Below are 19,781 nucleotides of genomic sequence, written 5' to 3' on the forward strand. Positions count from 1 at the left end.
TTGGGTGGTCAGCAGTTTGGTGGGAATAGGGCCGAGGGAGCAGGAGGTGGGTCTCATCGACAAGATGAGCGCAGAGAGGTCATGAAGGGAGATCGGAGAGAAACTGGAGAAAGATGTGAGTTCAGGGCTCGAGCAGGGGGGAACCTTAGAGGAAGTTTGGACCAGTGGGCTAGGGGAATGAAGGGAAGTGGCAGAGGCAGCTGAACAGATGGTCTCAATCTTAGAGACAAAGAAGTCCATGAGCTCCTCACATTTGTTATCGGAGGTGAGGGTGGAGGAGACAGGGGAGAGGGATTTAAGAAGACGGTTAACAGTAGAGAATAGGAGTCGGGATTTACCTTTGTATTCCAGAATGATTCTGGAATAGTGAGCAATTTTGGCAGACGTGAGCAGGGCCCGATAGTGCTTTATGTGGTCCAGCCAGATCTGGCGGTGAATGGCTAAACCAGTTGTCTGCCACATCCATTCGAGTCTGCATCCCTTGGACTTAAGGGAGCGAAGATGAGAGCCGTACCAGGGGAAACGGCCAGGGTGAAAGAGGGCAATTGTAGTAGGGACTAAGGCATCAAAGATGGTGGTGAGGGTGTGGTTGAGCAGATTGGTAGCTGCAGAAATGTCATGGTGAATGGAGGGCTGGACAGTTGGGATTTCATAAGTGCAGTTGCAAGAGAGTTGGGAGAGTGTTTTTTCCAGGGGCGGACACAGAAGGAAGTAGGGTTGGAGGGCGGGGGGGGCGCGGTGGAAGGAGGATGTGGGTGGAGAGCGAGACGAGGAAATGGTCAGAGATGGCCTTATCTGCAATTGACACGATGGGAGTTACGAGGCCACGAGAGATGGCAAGTTTGAGGGGGTGGCCATGAATATGGATTGGGGAGTTTACATGGAGGGAAAGATTAAGGGAGGATAGGAGGCTAGTGAGCTCAGAGGAGAGAGCATGATGAATTGAGATGGAGGTTGAAATCACCGAGGATGAGAAGTCGTTCGGTGCAGAGACTGAGCTAGAAATTTCACTTGGGCGGCAGCACAAAGTGGGCGGTATTGAATCGGCCATCAGTTATACGCTCCACCCGATATTCAGTTCCATTGACTTCAATAGGACTCAATATTGGGTGGCCAATTGGATACCGCCCGCTTTGCATTGCCATCCAAGAGGAATTTCTATCTCACTATCTCTGGTCTCTTAGTTTGTTGTTTAATTCTTTGGTCCTAAATATCTAGGCTGAAAAACATTGTGCACCAGATATCTGTCTAGTCAGCTAACCACACGACTCTGCAGTTAAACTCGATACACTACCCAAGCAGACCGCAAAAACTGGTACTGCATTAGGACTTTTTATGCCGCCTGGATTGATGAGAGTTAAATAATTGTGTGACTTGGCAGCCTGCAGGGATGAAAGAGAAATCAGACCGATTAAAATAAATTCAAGGAATTTAAAGTCACTCCATTTCCAACCAGAAAGTAAAAAAAAAGACATTCAGATATAAAGAGCTGTAAGTGAGAAGAAAAATGCTCTAAGAACAAGAAAAATAGAAGGAATTTCAACCTGACAGAGGGCAGAAAGAAATACTTCTGGAAATGTGGTGATTGAATTTTAACTTTAGGTTTTTACTTTTTATTTGGGGAAGACACTGAATTGCCCCTCCTTGCTCACAGCCATGCAGCTCAGCCTCTCTATTTGATCCTTACATGTTGTTACAAACGGAGAGGAAAGCAGCAAGAATTATAATTTGCACTCCCAATTCACCTTTAAAAAAGGAAAATATCACACCTTGCTGAGATTGATTTAAGTCCATCATACCAAAGGCCAACCTTTTTCTGCTCAGTGAAAGCAAATTTTCATCATTTTTTAACGTAATGCACATTAACACCCACCCCGCCCATATGTTGTAAAGTTTGTTCTTGGAATTGTGGTCCGCAGTACTCACTCTGTGTTGTATAATGGCCCTCTGTTGTCATGTTATCTTCAGTACCATCATACTCCCTGCTGGCCAGCTGCCTGTTGGCAGTCTCTAAGCGATCTACATAGAAATAGGAAATATTTTTTGTTAAAATATGTTAAAATACCATTTATGCCAAGAAGTTGTATAATAAGCTGACCTAAGTAAAATAAGTTCATTATGTTTTACACAGCAATTCTACCTGCGTTAAATTTCCCCAATAGTCCTGTCACAGAGATTGTGAATGGTGCTTTCAGAACGTAACTTCCAATAAAATCCAAATGACTAATGGTTTTCAGGCCAGCCTCATATTTCAGAAAACTACTCCTCATTAAAGTTTTACCCAGAGATCTGGAGTCCTGTTTCCAGCCCCACATATAGTTGCACACTGCTGGCCAGACACAGGAAAGAAAGATTTGTATTTATATAGCACCTTTCTTAAACCTCAGGACGTTCCAAAGCGCTTTACAGCCAATTAAGTACTTTTTGAAGTGTAGTCACTGTTGTAATGTTGGAAACGCGACAGCCAATTTGCACACAGCAAGCTCCCACAAACAGCAACGAGATAATGACCAGATAATCTGATTTCTTTGGTGTTGATTGAGGGATAACTGTTGGCCAGGACACCAGGAGGACTTCACTACTCTTCTTCAAAAAGTGCCATGGGATCTTTTACGCCCACCTGAGCGGACAGACAGGGCCTCGGTTTAACGTCTCATCCGAAAGATGGAACCTCAGACAGTGCAGCACTCCCTCAGTACTGCACTGAAGTACCAGCCTAGATTATGTGCTCAAGTCTCTGAAGTGCGGCTTGAACCCACAACCTTCCGATTCAGAGGCGAGAGTACTGCCACTGAGACACGGCATGTGAAATATATGGAAGATAACAATCAACATAAAATTAACTTCTTAGACTGCAGGAAATATTGCTCCCATCAGCCTAATACAAAGCAGATACAGCAATATAGTTTGGCATTTAATAGGTCATATCCCTGGGGTACCCCCTAAAATTTAATAAAGTTAACATTTGGGACTAAAATCTGTTGCCTGTTTCAATAGTGAAGTACATGCTGGGTAAAAAGGTAACCACTTGTATTATATTTGATAAAAGAGGTTAGAGCGTCTTCCCGTGTCCACAGCTGTATGTTGTAAAACCCAGATTAAATTATATATGTCACAGCTGAAGAGTTAGCCACAAGCTGTGTTTGTGATGGCGAATAGGACAGCAGGATACGTTGCCTAGGTGGTGGAGGTGCCAACACCTGGTCTTCTAGTTTCTCAGATTTTCTTCTGTGCTGCAATGGCAGTGGATCTTCTGCCCCTCCTCACCTGTGCCCCTGAACCCAGTTGATTTCTGGGGACAGGGTAATTTAAATAATTTGAGCAGGCACCGGGACTTTTTAATGGCACAATCTGTCTTGGGGAAGGAGGATGCGGGGCTGGAATTGCCACCTTGCTGCTTCGCTGGCAGCATTGGCTAAAGGTCTCAAAATATTTTTTTCTCTGTGATCAACTGCCTTAGTTAAAGCAGCCCTTCAAAATTTAACCCCTCCAGCCTGCCTCCGCCACATTGGCCCATAGCATTTCTGGATGCCCAGAACTCATCAACGCCCTTTGATGCCTATCCATAGGGCTGAAGGAATTTCAGAGTCAGAGGGGGGAATTTTAACCTAAAAAAACACAGGTGGGTTGGGGTCATATGGGAAGTTAGTGTTAAAAGTCTGAATCCTGACCTGAACCCGCCTCCTTCCGGTTTTAACGGAGGCCCCCAGGAGGCGGGTTGTCTATTTAAATATTGTAATGAGGCTGGAAGCCTCTGCTTTAACCATCATTTTGTATTTAACTTTAGCTGGTCAGGTTTTGCACGCCTCGTGAAACCTGCTAGCTAATGCAAGGCGAGGACTGCTGGATCCAGGAGGTAAGAGCCTTTACACTTACTCCTGAATCCAGGGTCCCTGCCTAACCTACCTTCCGTGACCGGAGGTGCCCCGCGGCCCCTCCTGCCCCCACATGGCCTCTCCCCCCTGCTCCACCGGGCATCCCTCTGCTGCTCTCGGCCCACAATCCCTTCAGAAGCCCCCCCACCCCCCAATTCTGCTAAACAACTCCTGCCCCAGCCTTATAAACTGTCATAATATGTTATGTATTCGAGCAACAGCCCAGATACACCCACTTGGAAGGATATAGTTAACAAATCCGTGGAATTACCATGGGTTGAAGCAGCGAGCACCAGTGAGCAGGAGGAGCTGGGAGTGGAACATGGAGAGCAAGCTGTTGTTCCATGGAGGGTGGAGAAATGACTGACCTTGGCTGAGGAGCTGCGGGACTCAGATTCCGGGGACAAGTCTTCAAAAGAATCATGGTAAGAGAGCGTGTAGCTCATGTGCGGGCAGTGGAGACTGTTTCTATGCATCTGTTGGAGATGGTGGAGTCCACCCGCAACTGCGACACTATGCAGGAACTATGCCAGGTCATGCAGAACACCCTGGAGATTATGATAGTCAAGGAGAAATCTTCAGCAACAAGTGCCAGGAGGAAATTCTAAAGGATTTGCATCACACACTAGGTGAATGTTTAGCAATTTTAAAGCCCTTCTGATTAATGAAATTGAGAGGGCTGTCAGGGTGTTTTCAAGGCCACATATGTGCAGTCAATGGTGCCATGCACTTGTGGGGATCAAGCTAGTCTGTAAAATTGGACTGTTCAATCTCTTTGTTTTGTAGCTTCCATAGAGAAACATAAATTGAGAAGCCCACTCGAAAAGAACATCAGTATCTTCTTTACGCAGTGGTACTTTGCTGCTGGGCTAAAGTGACACAAGTCACCAGCCAGTCAACAAAACAGCATTCAATGCTGTGGTCACTTTTACAGCCATAGATAATGCTCTTCTCCTTGTGGGTATGGGCTGCACCTTCAGCCAGCAACAAGTATAATTTCCCATAGTCTCCTTGGGGAACACAACCTTTGATTACATTGATAGATTGAGAAATTTAGCAAAATAGACATTGGTACACCATTGGAGTGGGTATCTACGGGTGGAATTCAAATGTCTTAGGTAAAGCCTCACTTTTACTTCTTCCCTACTTTTCTCTCCAAATACTGGATCCTCTTCGAAACAAATAAATAGCAGTATCCCCATAGAAAAACCCATTTCCGTCCCCCATTCTGCCCCCCTTACTGAAGTCTGAAAATCACTGTCCTACCAGTATCCGAGAGCTGTCAGTGAGAAGAGAGTTTCTAATAAATATGGCTTCCACTCAACCATACTGCTTCTGGGACACCATTTTGGTCTTGTTAATGCCACTTATGTAATAGCCTTGTTTCCTGAGGGCGGTGTAGAGCAAAACATAAGGGATACAGTAGCCACACCCATCCGTCACTGTTCATTGCAATGGGATAGCCCAGGGCAGGTAGCCCAGCTAACTGGTAGGTTCCCAGGAGGAACATGATGGTCGCCATTTTTAGGAACAAGATTGTGGTGGAATGCCTCATTGCCCCATTTCCCTTAGCTTCCAGGTATGACTTGTCCAATGACAATCCCACCAAATAATGTCAGCTTGAATGGGGGAACATGACTGAGCTTCAACTTGTCACATCTATTATACAGCAGTCCAATAATTAAAAAATAAACATAAATGGGGAAAATATTTTGCTTAATGTAGAAAACTTTTAAAACTAAACATTAGGGGTATATTTTGATCTGTGTGTAAAGTTGAAGAAAATGATTTCACTTGAAGGGAAGAAAATTGCAGGGCTACAGGGAAAGAGCAGAGGAGTGGGACTAATTGGATAGCTCTTACAAAGAGCTGGCACAAGCATGATGGGCCAAAAGGCCTCCTTCTGTGCTGTAAGATTCTATGATTCTATAAATGTTTATTATAAACTGCCACAGTTTAGTAACGTAACTAATTTTACACAGAGCAAAATACACCCCATGTATCATTTTAATAGGACACCAATAACATGAAAATATTTAAGTTATTCACTTAGCTTTAGCTTGATGATTCAGGTTAAATTTAAGTTTAAATTGAACACTTTTACATGAGTTTCAAAATATAGGTTTGTGCTGGTGAAAAACTAAAGGAAGGTATAAACTTCAACTGCATCTGCCAGGATCAAATCGGTAGGGGGAGCCTAAGGAGTGATTCTGTGATCTGGTGGTCTCAGCAGGGAGTGGTGCTCACACCCACAATTTCCCCGAGATGTACCCCCTGGGAGCACTGCTCCCCAATGGGAGCGTCAGATCACAGAATCACCCTTTATATCTATACCTCAATTAGGTATCAACAATTTGAAGGCGTCAAGGGCTAACTTAGGACATCTGCCAGGAAGTATTTTGTTACACAGAGGGTGGTTGACAGCTGGAATGGGTTGCCAGGAAAGGTGTATGAGGCCAGGACACAGAACTCTTATAGAAAACAGCTGGATGTTATAATAGGAAGATGTGCAGGATGTTATTCTGGGAGCAGGACATCAAACAGGCTAAGGAGCTTCTTCATCCAAACTAATCTTGTGACTTTGTAAATTTGCAAACCAAGCTACTATAAGGAAAGTTTCAAATTAGAAGAATGGGAATGGTTTTATCAAAATATGTATGTGGATGTTGGGGGAAGAAGCTAATGAACCAAACACTAAACTTACCTAAATGTTGGGAAGTTCAAAAGTAATGGGCCAGATTTTGCTGTAGCAGGGCATCTAGCCGCATCTGCCGTTACCTTATTCTGCATTATCTCAGAATTACAATTAATTTGTTTTGGGGTATGCTTCTGGTATATGCAGACACTTGAGAAGACAGACTCGCTGGACTTGAAATTGTCTTTTTTTTTAAAAATACCTCTAAGGTCCCTGTTGAAGTCATGCAGTCTCCGTATTTCCCCTTCCAGTTTATTTTTCATGGCTTTATCCAGGGTCTCTCGTTTGGTGGTGGACTTCACCAAGTTCTCATAGGCTTCTGAGATCCGCTGGATTTCCATTTCAAACTGTAAAAGAATACAAAATAGTGCAGCAATTGTTAGCTATTGTCTCCATTCATACACATTTACTTAATAGGCCTATTCAGAGAAGGAAGCACATGATTTGCTTGTTAAAAACATGTGCATGTGACTCCATTAATGTGACTGGATATCAAAACAAGCTCCTTTGAAGCTCATGCAGACATATCCACTGAATTAGAAAAAAATGCAGTTACATAATTGATTTCAAGTGGAATAAAGGGAAAAGTTTGTTTTCATACCAGACGCTAGCAGGAAAACGAAAGGAAGGCCACGCATTTCTATATCCACGTGGATTTTAATAGGAAGCTTTAATTGAACAGCTTACTTCCAGACACTCAATTATTGTCCACTATAAAAGTAATAACTTAAAATATTTACACTGTCCTGCTGGAGTGAGGAATGGGCAGCACAGTACAGTAAAAGTGTAGAACAGCCTAATCTGTCACTGTAGAAAGGAGTCAATGCTGATGCAATAACCAAAAGTGGGATTGCACTATTTAAAATCTTAACTTTACTTTCCAAAAATTATCCTTGCAAAGATCACAGTGGGTTTGTACTTCCACTGAAACGTGCACACTAAAGTTCACCTGCAGGACTGGACTGTCACTTTTTGACAAAAAATAATGGAATCATTACACATGTTGGTTGTTTATAAACAAGTGTGTTCCAGTCTTTCCTAGAAAAGATATGGGCACAGCTGCACTGAGGAGGGAAAGGAAAGACGGGGAGGGTAAAGGGGAGGAGAAAAGAGAGAAGACAGAGAGAAAGAGAAAAATAAAGAAAAGGAAAAAGAGGAAAGAACAAACTTGCATTTATATAGCCCCTTTCACAACCACTGAATGTCCCAAAGCGCTTTACAGCCAATGAAGCACTTTTGAAGTGTAGTCACTGTTGTAATGTAGGAAATGCGGCAGCCAATTAGCGCACAGCAAGCTCCCATAAACAACAATGTGATAATGACCAGATAATCTGTTTTAGAAGTTGTTTGAGGGATAAATATTGACTAGGACACCGGGGATAACTCCCCTGCTCTTCATCAAAATAGTACCACAGGATCTTTTATGTCCACTTGAGAGAGCAGACGGGGCCTCGGTTTAAACGTCTCATCCGAAAGACGGCACCTCCGACAGTGCAGCACTCCCTCAGCACTGTACTGGAGTGTCGAGCTAGATTTTTGTGTTCAAGTCTCTGGAGTGTGACTTGAACCCACAACCTTCTGATTCAGAGGTGGGAGTGCTACCCACTGAGCCATGGCTGACACCATAACAGTTTGCATCAAAAATAATGGCCCAGATTTTGCAGTAGGTAATGACGGCAAACTGTCAGCGTTCGCCGTTATCACCCCTTTGAAACTGACCGCAACTTCAGGATGTGGCACATGCGCATCTAAACTCGGGAATTCTGAAGTTGCGGTCAGTCATTCACTGCTCCGACACTGGCTGCGCTGTGGACACCCTCTCCAAAATCAGTGTAATCACTGAGATCAGTGGAACTGATGAAACCGTGGGCTTTTTTGCGTGAATATCGCTGTTAAATACCTCATTAAATGTTACGCCTTGTTGGAATAGGTGTAATTGGGGTTTTAACAGCATATTGACTGCTAAACAACCGTTCCGGCCCCAAAAAACTAATTTTTATATTTGTGAAATGTAATATTTATCCATTATGATAAAAATTACAATTAAAAAAATGTTTGTTCATGATATTTCAGCTTCTATCTTATTCCCATGTGAAAGTCCCAATCTTTATTTCACTCTCTAACATTTTTTAAAATTCCAGATAAAAGCTGTTTTTCTTTTCCTGGTTTGCTGTCTGAGAATTCTTCCTTGTGATTGGCTGGTTAGACAGCTTGTTGACGTCACTGCAGCTCTTTGCTGGGAATTACCATTACAGAGCACTACAATCAATTGCACGTCGCGAAAGGCAAACTTCTCGCCACAGAGATTGCGAGATCTCTGTGGGCAGCTTTCTTTCAGGCCAGCGGTGAGCACCTTTGCTTTGCCGCTGACTGCAAATTACAGGCCAATACATATTCTACGGGGTGGAGAAGGACATGAGTTGGGATGGATCAGAGCGAGTGGGGGCAATATGGACTGCAAACATCCGGAGGTGTTGGGGCTGGCTGGGAATGACTTCGGGTAGGGTACAACAGGCCAGAAACAACTCTCCGATCCCTTCTCCAATATCCTTTTCCCTCCCCTACCTCCAACCCAGTATATATTACCAGCCCCCACCTTACTACATAACCTCGCCTTAAGAGAGGGATATTGGGGCAATTCTTCGGAGTTCACATCCATGTGATGGTATCTCACCTGCAGCCAGTGTACATCAGAAAAGCACAGGCAGCACACCTGCAATTTCCCAATAGTCACTGGTGGCGTTCAAGGTATTTTACCACTGGTGCAGACTTGGAAAATTTAGGCTGTAATAGAGCATATGCGAGGACCACAGAGAGACACTGAAGGCACACAAAAAAAACGAGACATAAGCGAAGAGCAGAGTCACCACAATAAGAAAAATGTGTGAAGTTGTACAGAAAGGGAGGGGTGGAGGAAGAGGGAGAGATGAAGACAAAGTCAGAGAGAATGACAAAGAATGAGACTAGACAGGAAGCAACAACAACTTGTATTTATATAGCGTCTTTAAGGTAGTAAAACGTCCCAAGGCGCTTCACAGGAGTATTAGAAGACAAGAAATTTGACACCGAGCCACATAAGGAGAAATTAGGTCGGGTGACCAAAAGCTTGGTCAAAGAGGTACATAAGAACATTAGAAGTAGGAGCAGGAGTAGGCCATATGGCCCCTCGGGCCTGCTCCGCCATTCAATAGGATCATGGCTGATCCGAACCTAGACTCACGTCCACTTCCCTGCCCGCTCCCCGTAACCCCTAATTCCCTTATCAGCTAGGAAACGGTCTATCTCTGTTTTAAATTTATTTAATGTCGCAGCTTCCACAGCTCTCTGAGGTAGCAAATGCCATAGATTTACTACCCTCTGAGTGAAGAAGTTTCTCCTCATCTCAGTTTTGAAACAGCAGCCCCTTATTCGAAGATGATGCCCCCTAGTTCTAGTCTCACCCATCAGTGGAAACATCCTCCCCGCATCCACCCGATCAAGCACCCTCACAATCTTATATGTTTCGATAAGATCGCCTCTCATTCTTCTGAATTCCAATGAGTAGAGGCCCAACCTACTCAACCTTTCCTCATAAGTCAACCCCCTCATCTCTGGAATCAACCAAGTGAACCTTCTCTGAACTGCCTCGAGAGCAAGTATATCTTTTCTTAAATATGGAAACCAAAACTGTACGCAATATTCCAGGTGTAGCCTCACCAGTACCCTGTATAACTGAAGCAAGACTTCCCTGCTTTTATACTCCATCCCCTTTGCAATAAAAGCCAAGATTCCATTGGCCTTCCTGATCACCTGCTGTACCTGCATACTAACCTTCTGTGTTTCATGCACCAGGATCCCCAGATCCCTTTGTACTGTAGCACTTTGCAGTTTCTCTCCATTTAGATAATAACTTGCTCTTTGATTTTTTCTGCCAAAGTGCATAACCTCACACTTTCCAACATTATATTCCATCTGCCAAACTTCTGCCCACTCACTTAGCCTGTCTTTGTCCTTTTGCAGGTTTTTTATGTCCTCCTCACACACTGCTTTCCCTCCCATCTTTGTATCGTCGGCAAACTTGGATACGTTGCACTTGGTCCCCTCCTCCAAATCGTTAATATAGATTGTAAAGAGTTGGGGTCCCAACACTGACCCCTGCGGAACACCACTAGTCACTGATTGCCAACCCGAGGATGAACCATTTATCCCAACTCTCTGTTTTCTGTTAGATAGCCAATCTTCCACCCATGCCAGTATATTACCCCCTATCCTGTGATTTTTTATCTTGTGCAGTAATCTTTTGTGTGGCACCTTGTCAAATGCCTTTTGGAAGTCCAAATACACCACATCCACTGGTTCCCCTTTATCCACCCTGTTTGTTACATCCTCAAAGAATTCGAGCAAATTTGTCAAACATGACTTCCCCTTCATAAAACCATGCTGACTCTGTCCGATTAAATTATGCTTATCCAAATGTCCTGTTACTGCTTCCTTAATAATGGACTCCAACATTTTACCAACCACAGATGTTAGGCTAACTGGTCTATAGTTTCCAGCCTTTTGTCTACCTCCCTTTTTAAATAAGGGCGTTACATTAGCAGTTTTCCAATCTGCTGGGACCTTTCCTGAATCCAGGGAGTTTTGGAAAATTACCACCAATGCATCCGCAATCCCTACCGCTACTTCTCTCAAGACCCTATGATGTAAGCCATCAGGTCCAGGGGATTTATCCGCCTTAAGTCCCATTATCTTACCGAGTACCATCTCCTTAGTGATTTTAATCGTGTTTAGCTCCTCCCCCACTATAGCCCCCTGTTTGTCCAGTGTTGGGATATTTTTAGTGTCCTCTACTGTAAAGACTGATACAAAATATTTGTTCAGCGTTTCTGCCAACTCCATGTTCCCCACCACTAATTTCCCAGTCTCGTCCTCTAAGGGACCAACATTCACTTTAGCCACCCTTTTTCTTTTTATATAACTGTAGAAACTTTTGCTATCTGTTTTTATATTTTTTGCTAGTTTACTTTCATAATCTATCTTCCCTTTCTTAATTAATCTTTTAGTTATTCTTTGCTGGCTTTTAAATGCTTCCCAATCTTCTATCCTCCCACTAGATTTGGCTACTTTATATGCCCTTGTTTTCAGTCAGATACTATCCTTTATTACTTTACTTAGCCACGGATGGCTGTCTTTTCTTTTACGTCCCTTTTTCCTCAGTGGAATATATTTTTCTTGAAAGTTGTGAAATATCTCCTTGAATGTACACCACTGCTCATATACCGTCTTACACCTTAATCTATTTTCCCAGTCCACTTTAGTCAACTCTGCTCTCATACCTTCATAGTCTCCTTTATTTAAGCTTAGTACGCTGGTTTGAGATCCAACTCTCACCCTCCAACTGAATTTGGAATTCAACCATGTTATGGTCACTCATTCCGAGGGGATCCTTTACTAGGACATTTTTTATTAATCCTGTCGCATTACACAGGACCAGATCTAAGATTGCCTGCCCTCTGGTTGGTTCAGTAACATACTGCTCAAGGAACCCGTCCCTAATGCACTCTATGAACTCTTCCTCAAGGCTGCCCTGCCCAATTTGATTTGTCCAGTCAATATGAAAGTTAAAATCTCCCATGATTATAGCTGTTCCCTTATTACAAGCCCCAACTATTTCCTGATTTATACTCCGACCAATAGAGTTGCAGCTGTTAGGAGGCCTGTAGACTACGCCCACTAGTGACTTTTTCCCCTTATTACTTATCTCCACCCAAACCGTTTCACTATCCTGATCCTTTGACCCAATATCATTTCTCACTATTGCAGTGATTCCATCCTTTATTAACACAGCCACCCCACCTCTCTTACCTTCCTGTCTGTCCTTCCTAATAGTCAAATACCCCTGGATGTTTAGTTCCCAGTCATGGTCACCCTGCAGCCATGTCTCCGTAATGGCCACCAGATCATACCCATGTGTAGTTATTTGTACCGTCAACTCATCTATTTTGTTACGAATGCTGCGTGCATTCAGATAAAGAACTTTTAAATATGTTTTGTGACAATTTATTCTTGCTTTTACCCCCTTTACTACTTCACCTTTATCTTTATATATTCTGTCCCTTCCTGACACGCTCTGGTTTTTAATTCCCCCACTGCTACCTTGCTCTATTGCCTTCTCCGCTGACATTTTTATTTTTCGCTCTCTTGAAACCTCCCCCCCACTAATTAGTTTAAAGCCCTCTCTACAGCCCTAGTTATTCGATTTGCCAGGATTCTAGTCCCAGCACTGGCCAAGTGAAGTCCGTCCCAACGGAACAGCTCTCTCCTGTCCCAGTACTGGTGCCAGTGTCCCAAGAAGCAAAACCCATTTCTCCCACACCAGTCTTTGAGCCACGCATTTAACTCTCTGATTTTATTTACCCTAGCCAAATTTGCTCGTGGCTCAGGTAGTAATCCAGAGATTATTACCCTTGTGGTTCTGCTTTTTAATTTGGCCCCTAACTGCTCATACTCCCTCAGCAGAACCGCTTTCCTTATCCTATCTATGTCGTTGGTACCAACATGGACCACGACAACTGGATCCTCCCCCTCCCACTTTCTCTCCAGCCCAGAGGAAATGTCCTTAACCCTGGCACCAGGCAGGCAACACAACCTTCGGGACTCTCGCTCGCGGCTGCAAAGAACCCTATCTATCCCCCTAATGATACTATCCCCTACCACTACAACATTTCTTTTTACTCCCCCCACTTGAATGGCCCCTCGTTTCACGGTGCTGTGGCCAGGTTGCTCATCCTCCCTGCAGTCCCTGTTCCCACAGGGAGTAAGAGCCTCGAACCTGTTGGACAAGAGCAAGGGCTGCGGCTCCTCCAACACTACCTCCTGGATCCCCGTACCTGCCTCACTCATAGTCACACCCTCCTGTCCCTGACCACGGACTACATCTGAATTAGTTAATCTAATTGGTGTGACTACTTCCTGGAACAGAGTCCAGGTAACTCTCCCCCTCCCTGATGTGTCGCAGTGTCTGAAGCTCAGATTCCAGCTCATCAACATGGAGCCGGAGTTCCTCGAGCATCCAGCACTTACTGCACGTGATCACTGTGAACATCAATTGTGTACACCAGCTCCCACATATTGCAGCAGTAACACATCACCTGCTCTCCCATTCTATGTAATTAATTAAATTTATTATTTTTAAATACCCTCTGCCCTGATTCTAGATGAATATCATACCTCTATTTAATTGAACTTACCAACTTATAAAGGATTAAAGGAGTGTAGGTTTTAAGGAGTGTCTTAAAGGAGGAAAGAGAGGTAGCGAGGTGGAGAGGTTTAGGCAGGGAATTCCAGAGCTTAGGGCCTAGGCAACAGAAGGCACGGCCACCAATTGTTGAGCGATTATAATCAGGGATGCTCAAGAGGGCAGAATTAGAGTGGAGATATCCCAGGGGGGGATTCTGGGGCTGGAGGAGATTACAGAGATAGGAAGGGGTGAGGTCATGGAGGGATTTGAAAACAAAGATGAGAATTTTGAAATCGAGGCGTTGCTTAACCGGGAGCCAATGTAGGTCAGCGAGCACAGGGGTGATGGCGAACGGGACTTGGTGCGAGTTAGGACACGGGCTGCCGAGTTTTGGATGACCTCAAGTTTACGTATGGTAGAACATGGAGGCCAGCTAGGAGTGCGTTGGAATAGTCAAGTCTAGAGGTAACAAAGGCATGGATGAGGGTTTCAGCAGCAGATGCAAGGGTGAAGAAATAGTTATGAGAGAATTTTTTTTGTCAGTGAGTAATGCCAAAGGAGATCAAATATATTGTACAACATAATGGACCATGAACACTTTCCCTTCCCATTTAATCGCGATGATATATGCACTGCAAGTTACTGAAAGTGTGAGCTGATAAGGCTGTAGCGAGGAAAACTGGTGAATAGGGAAAGCAACACTGTACCTCCTTCACCAATCAGATTGAAGGATTGTAAAATTAACAGTGCAAGGACGGAGAAGGAAGTATAAATTAGAATGGGTGAATTCAATGCCAAATCAGATACAGAAAGTAAAATAGAGGGAAAGGAAGATTGGATTCAGAGAGAGAAAAAAAGAGACAGAAAGGAAATGTTAAAAGAAATTTAAATTTTACATTTGTAAAATATCCAACAACTATTAAAACCTGAAGGAATGAAACTCCACACTTGTAATTGTTAATTTTCAGTGCCAGAGAGGTTGACTGGCAGTCATTAACACTTATCACGTCGTTAAAAGGTACTTAGACTGAAATGGTTAAAACTTAACTTTCTGTGGCGAGTTTAGTTCATATCTACCGTGCAAGTACAGCAACTTCACGGTATTCAATGTATTTGAATGGGGAACCAGACAGCGAGATGGCGTTTTCACAAAGCTGATGGTGGAGTGGCACATCTCCGACAGAAACTTCTGGATTTCTGCGTATAACCATGCATTTGCCCTTGCCTGAAGTTGCTGTAGCATTTGTGCAAAAATAACACCGAGCACCATTAGCATCGCCGTTATTTTAATAGCAAATTATGGCCCATTGTGTTATATGGTACAAGACTCATGTCATTCCCTCTGAATCACCATGAACAATGCCACAGGAGAACATAAGAAATAGGAGCAGGAGTAGGCCATTTGGCCCTTCGAGCCTGCTCCGCCCTTCAATAAGATCATGGCTGATCTTCTACCTTATCTCTACTTTCCTGCACTATCCTCATATCCCTTGATACCCTTAATATTCAAAAATCTATCGCTCTCCGTCTTGAATATGCTCAATGACTGAGCCTCCACAGCCCTCTGGGGTAGAGAATTCCAAAGATTCACCAACCTCTGAGTGAAGAAATTTCTCCTCGTCTCAGTCCTGAATGGCCGACCCCTTATTCTGAGACTGTGACCCCTGGTTCTAGACTCCCCAGCCTGGGGAAACATCCTCCCTGCATCTACCCAGTCAAGCCCTGTAAGAGTTTTGTCTGTTTCAATGAGATCACCTCTCATTCTTCTAAACTTGAGAGAATATAGGCCTAGTCTACTCAATCTCTCCTCATAGGACAGTCCCCCCCCCATCCCAGGAACCAGTCTGGTGAACCTTTGTTGCTCTCCATCTATGGTAAGTATATCCTTCCTTTAGGTAAGGAGAACAAAACTGTACACAATACTCCAGGTGTGGTCTCACCAGGACCCTATATAATTGCAGCAAAATGTCTTTACCCTTATACTCAAATCCTCTTGAAATAAAGGCCAACATACCATTTGCTTTCTGTACCTGCATGTTCACTTTCAGTGATTCGTGTACAAGGACACCCAGGTCCCTGTGAACACTAACATTTCCAAATCTCTCAGCATTTAAAAAATACTCTGCTTTTCTATTTTTCCTACCAACGTGGATAACTTCACGTTTCTCCACATTATATTCCATTTGCCATGTTCTTGCCCACTCACTTAGCCTGTCTATATCCCTTTGAAGCCTCCTCGCATCCTCCTCACAACTTACATTCCCACCCAGCTTTGTATCATCAGCAAACTTGGATATATTACATTTGGTCCCCTCATCCAAATCATTGATGTAGATTGTGAATAGCTGAGGCCCAAGCACTGATCCATGTGGTACCCCACTAGTTACAGCCTGCCAACCCAAAAATGACCCGTTTATTCCTGCTCTTTTCTGTCCGTTAACTAATCCTCAATCCACGCCATTATATTACCCCCAATCCCATGAGCCCTAATTTTGTTCAATAACCTCTTGTGTGGCACCTTATCGAATGCCTTCTGAAAATCCAAATACACCACATCCACTGGTTCCCCCTTATCTACCCTGCTAGTTACAATCTCAAAAAACTAATAGGTTTGTCAAACACAATTTCCTTTTCATAAATCCGTGTTGACTCTGTCCAATCCTATTATTATTTTCTAATGCTCTGTTACCCTGTCCTTAATAATAGATTCTAGCATTTTCCCTACTACTGATGTCAGGAGATGCATTGTTATCTAATTTAAAAAAATAAGTGGATATTTGACAATTAAACAATTTCTATATGCAGGCAGTACTGAAAAAGGAAACAAAACTGATACCTAGCTTAAGGCATCCGAGCTTTGAGGAGAGCTTGAAGAGTCCGGGGAAGAGAAAACTCAGAGCAACTGTCATTCAAGTATTACAGGAAAATGTGGGACTGCTGTCCTATGGTTTCCCTGCTCTTTGTCAGATGGCAAAATTGTGCAAAATGTTAATGACTTGAGGCTTGTTGGACTCTAGAACACCACTCCGGCTGGGCAGTCCAAACAATGGAAATGTTGCTTTAGTGTTCCAATGCTCAACAGTAGCTTGAGTCTGAGCCTCATTGCATTTGTCTTCTCCTGATGTTAATGGTTTTATTTGGATCAGCCATGGATGCAAACAGCCTGCAAATAATACAGGCACCGTGGACTGCTGCATAATTAAAATATCATGGGTGCAGACTGCATTAATATGCAGGATCACATGTTTATGGTTAGAAACCATCTGAACATTTATGGCGTGGTATCCCTGTTCATATATACATTAAGGTTGACCTGATGGTCATATGGGTTGCATTTACAACTCCATAGACTTTTGGGAAGCCTGCCAGTAAAAGTTCTGTGCCTTCCTCCACTTGCCGTTTCCTTTCTACTGGGAAAGCAATACTGGCAATTCTCCGAGCAAACATGGCAATCATTTGATTTATACAGGTATAAATGGTAGACTGGCTTATCTGCAGATGTCCCCTTCAATTGCCTGGAAGGATCCTGCTGCATAGAAACTTAATGCCATTGTGACCTTCACAGCCAGGGAAGCGCCATCCCAATCATCGAGGTGTCTGTAAATCAACCTGCAGCATATTCACAGTTCTGTGCTGCCTCTACAGTGAAGAGGAGTGGCTAAACCAGATGTCTGTCATGTGTCATATCTGGATAGAGCTGGCATGGTTTATAAAAATCTTTCCTTGGGTATGGATGGGAACGCACACATTGTCCAAGGTGCTTTTGCACATAGCAATATTGGCCCCTCATGAATTTTCTTCACTGAATTCATGGAGTACAATGGGAACAGTCAAAGGGATTCCAATCCTCCCAACTTGATCAGCTAAACATAATGCAGACTAGAAGTTTTCAATGCTCTACCAGGCATTGGATTTATCATTCGACTTTCCTCCTTTATATCACAAGAGTCTAAGGCCTAAAAGTTCGGTTGCTTTGTGCCTCCCGTTAGAGCCCTTGGGTGCAAAGCAACTAGCGCCTGGGCGCGGTGGCGCCAACGCCTCCCATGAAATTCAGCGGAAGGTTAGCGGCAGCAGTAACCGCTGCGCCGCGCCCTGCTCACGCCCCGGTCGCAATCTTCGGTAGCTCCCCCGACTTACCGCCGGACGCTATCATAAGAAGTAGGAGCAGGAGTAGGCCATACGGCCCCTCGGGCCTGCTCCGCCATTCAATAGGATCATGGCTGATCCAAACCTAGACTCACGTCCACTTCCCTGCCCTCTCCCTGTAACCCCTAATTCCCTTATCTGCTAGGAAACTGTCTATCTCCGTTTTAAATCTATTTAATGTTGCAGCTTCCACAGCTCTCTGGGATAGCAAATTCCATAGATTTACCACCCTCTGAGTAAAGAAGTTTCTGCTCATCTCAGTTTTGAAAGGGTAGCCCCTTATTCTAAGATTATGCCCCCTAGTTCTAGTCTCACCGATCAGTGGAAACATCCTCACCGCATCCACCCGATCAAGCCCCCTCACAATCTTATATGTTTTGATAAGATCGCCTCTCATTCTTCTGAACTCCAATGAGTAGAGTCCCAACCTACTCAACCTTTCCTCATACGTCAACCCCCTCATCTCCGGAATCAACTGAGTGAACCTTCTCTGAACCGCCTCGAAAGCAAGTATATCTTTTCTTAAACGATAGCAAAATACTGCAGATGTTGGAAATCCGAAATAACAACAGAAAATGCTGGAAAAACTCAGGTGGTCAGGCAACATCCGTGGAGAGAAATTTGAGTTGAAGTTTCGGGTCGAACCCTTCTTCAAAACTGGAAAGAAAAGAAAATAGATCGAAGGCAGGGCTGCGATCGGACAAAAGAAGTGAAAGAAACAAAAGAGCTAGACGAGATGGTAATAGGCTGAGATTAGGTGTAAAGTGTACTGGCAGGGCAAGAGATAGCTGCCAGGTGTGAGAGAGAAACAAAAGGGGGGGGGGGGGGAAAAGGAGTGGAAAAATTACAAGAAAAAATGTGTAATAGGGGCCGAGGTTATGATCTGAAATTGTTGAACTCGATATTGAGTCCGGAAGGCTGCAGAGTGCCTAATCGGAAGATGAGGTGCTGTTCCTCGAGTTTACGTTGAGCTTCCGTGGAACAATACAAGAGGCCAAGCACGGTGAGGTCCGAGTGGGAATGGAGCGGTGAATTAAAATGACAGGCGACCGGAAGCTCGGGGTCACCCTTACGGACTGAACGGAGGTGTTCTGCAAAGCGGTCACCCAATCTGCGTTTGGTCTCCCCAATGTAGAGGAGACCGCATCGTGAGCAGCGAATACAGTATACTAGATTGCGAGAAGTACAAGTAAATCGCTGTTTCACCTGGAAGGGGTGTTTGGGGCCCTGGACAGTGGGAAGGTATAGGGGCAGGTGTTACATCTCCTCCGCTTGCACGGGAAGGTGCCAGGCGAAGGGGAAGGGCTGTTTGGGGTGATAGAGGAGTGGACTAGGGTGTCTCGGAGGGAGCGGTCCCTATGGAATGCTGAAAGGGGAGGGGAGGGGAAGATACGTTTGGTGGTGGGATCACTTTGGAGGTAGCGGAAATGCCGGAGGATGATCCGTTGAATGTGGAGACTGGTGGGGTGAAAGGTGAGGACAAGGGGAACCCTATCGTGGTTCCGGGAGGGAGGGGCAGGGGTGAGGGCAGAAGTGCGGGAGATAGAACTGACACGGTCGAGGGCAGTGTCAACCACGGTAGAGGGGAATCCTCGGTTGTGGAAAAAGGAAGACATGTCTGAAGCACTGGTGTGGAAGGTGGCATCGTCGGAGCAGATACGGCGGAGACGGAGAAACTGGGAGAATGGAATAGAGTTCTTACAGGAAGCGGGGTGGGAGGAAGTGTAGTCCAGGTAGCTGTGGGAGTCAGTGGGCTTGTAGTGAATATTGGTCGATAACCTATCCCCAGAGATGGAGACGGAGAAATCGATGAAGGGAAGGGAAGAGTCAGAGATGGACCATGTGA

General features: G+C 44.4%; 1 protein-coding gene across 4 annotated transcripts in view; it reads right to left on the bottom strand.

Moving 5' to 3' along the window:
- amotl1 (angiomotin like 1) overlaps nucleotides 1-19,781 on the bottom strand; it is a 116,095-nt gene that overhangs the window by 57,970 nt on the left and 38,344 nt on the right. For all 4 annotated transcript variants that reach the window (XM_085998763.1, XM_085998764.1, XM_085998762.1 and 1 more), the window contains 2 exons: nucleotides 6,773-6,917; nucleotides 1,927-2,019 (listed from right to left, as the gene is read on the bottom strand). In XM_085998763.1, the coding sequence (XP_085854889.1) occupies nucleotides 1,927-2,019; nucleotides 6,773-6,917 (238 nt within the window). The remainder of the gene's footprint in view (nucleotides 1-1,926; nucleotides 2,020-6,772; nucleotides 6,918-19,781) is intronic.

Source organism: Somniosus microcephalus, chromosome 10, assembly GCF_052327205.1.
Source record: "Somniosus microcephalus isolate GS21.2 chromosome 10, FLI_Smic_1.0, whole genome shotgun sequence".
Taxonomy (NCBI): Eukaryota; Metazoa; Chordata; class Chondrichthyes; order Squaliformes; family Somniosidae; genus Somniosus; species Somniosus microcephalus.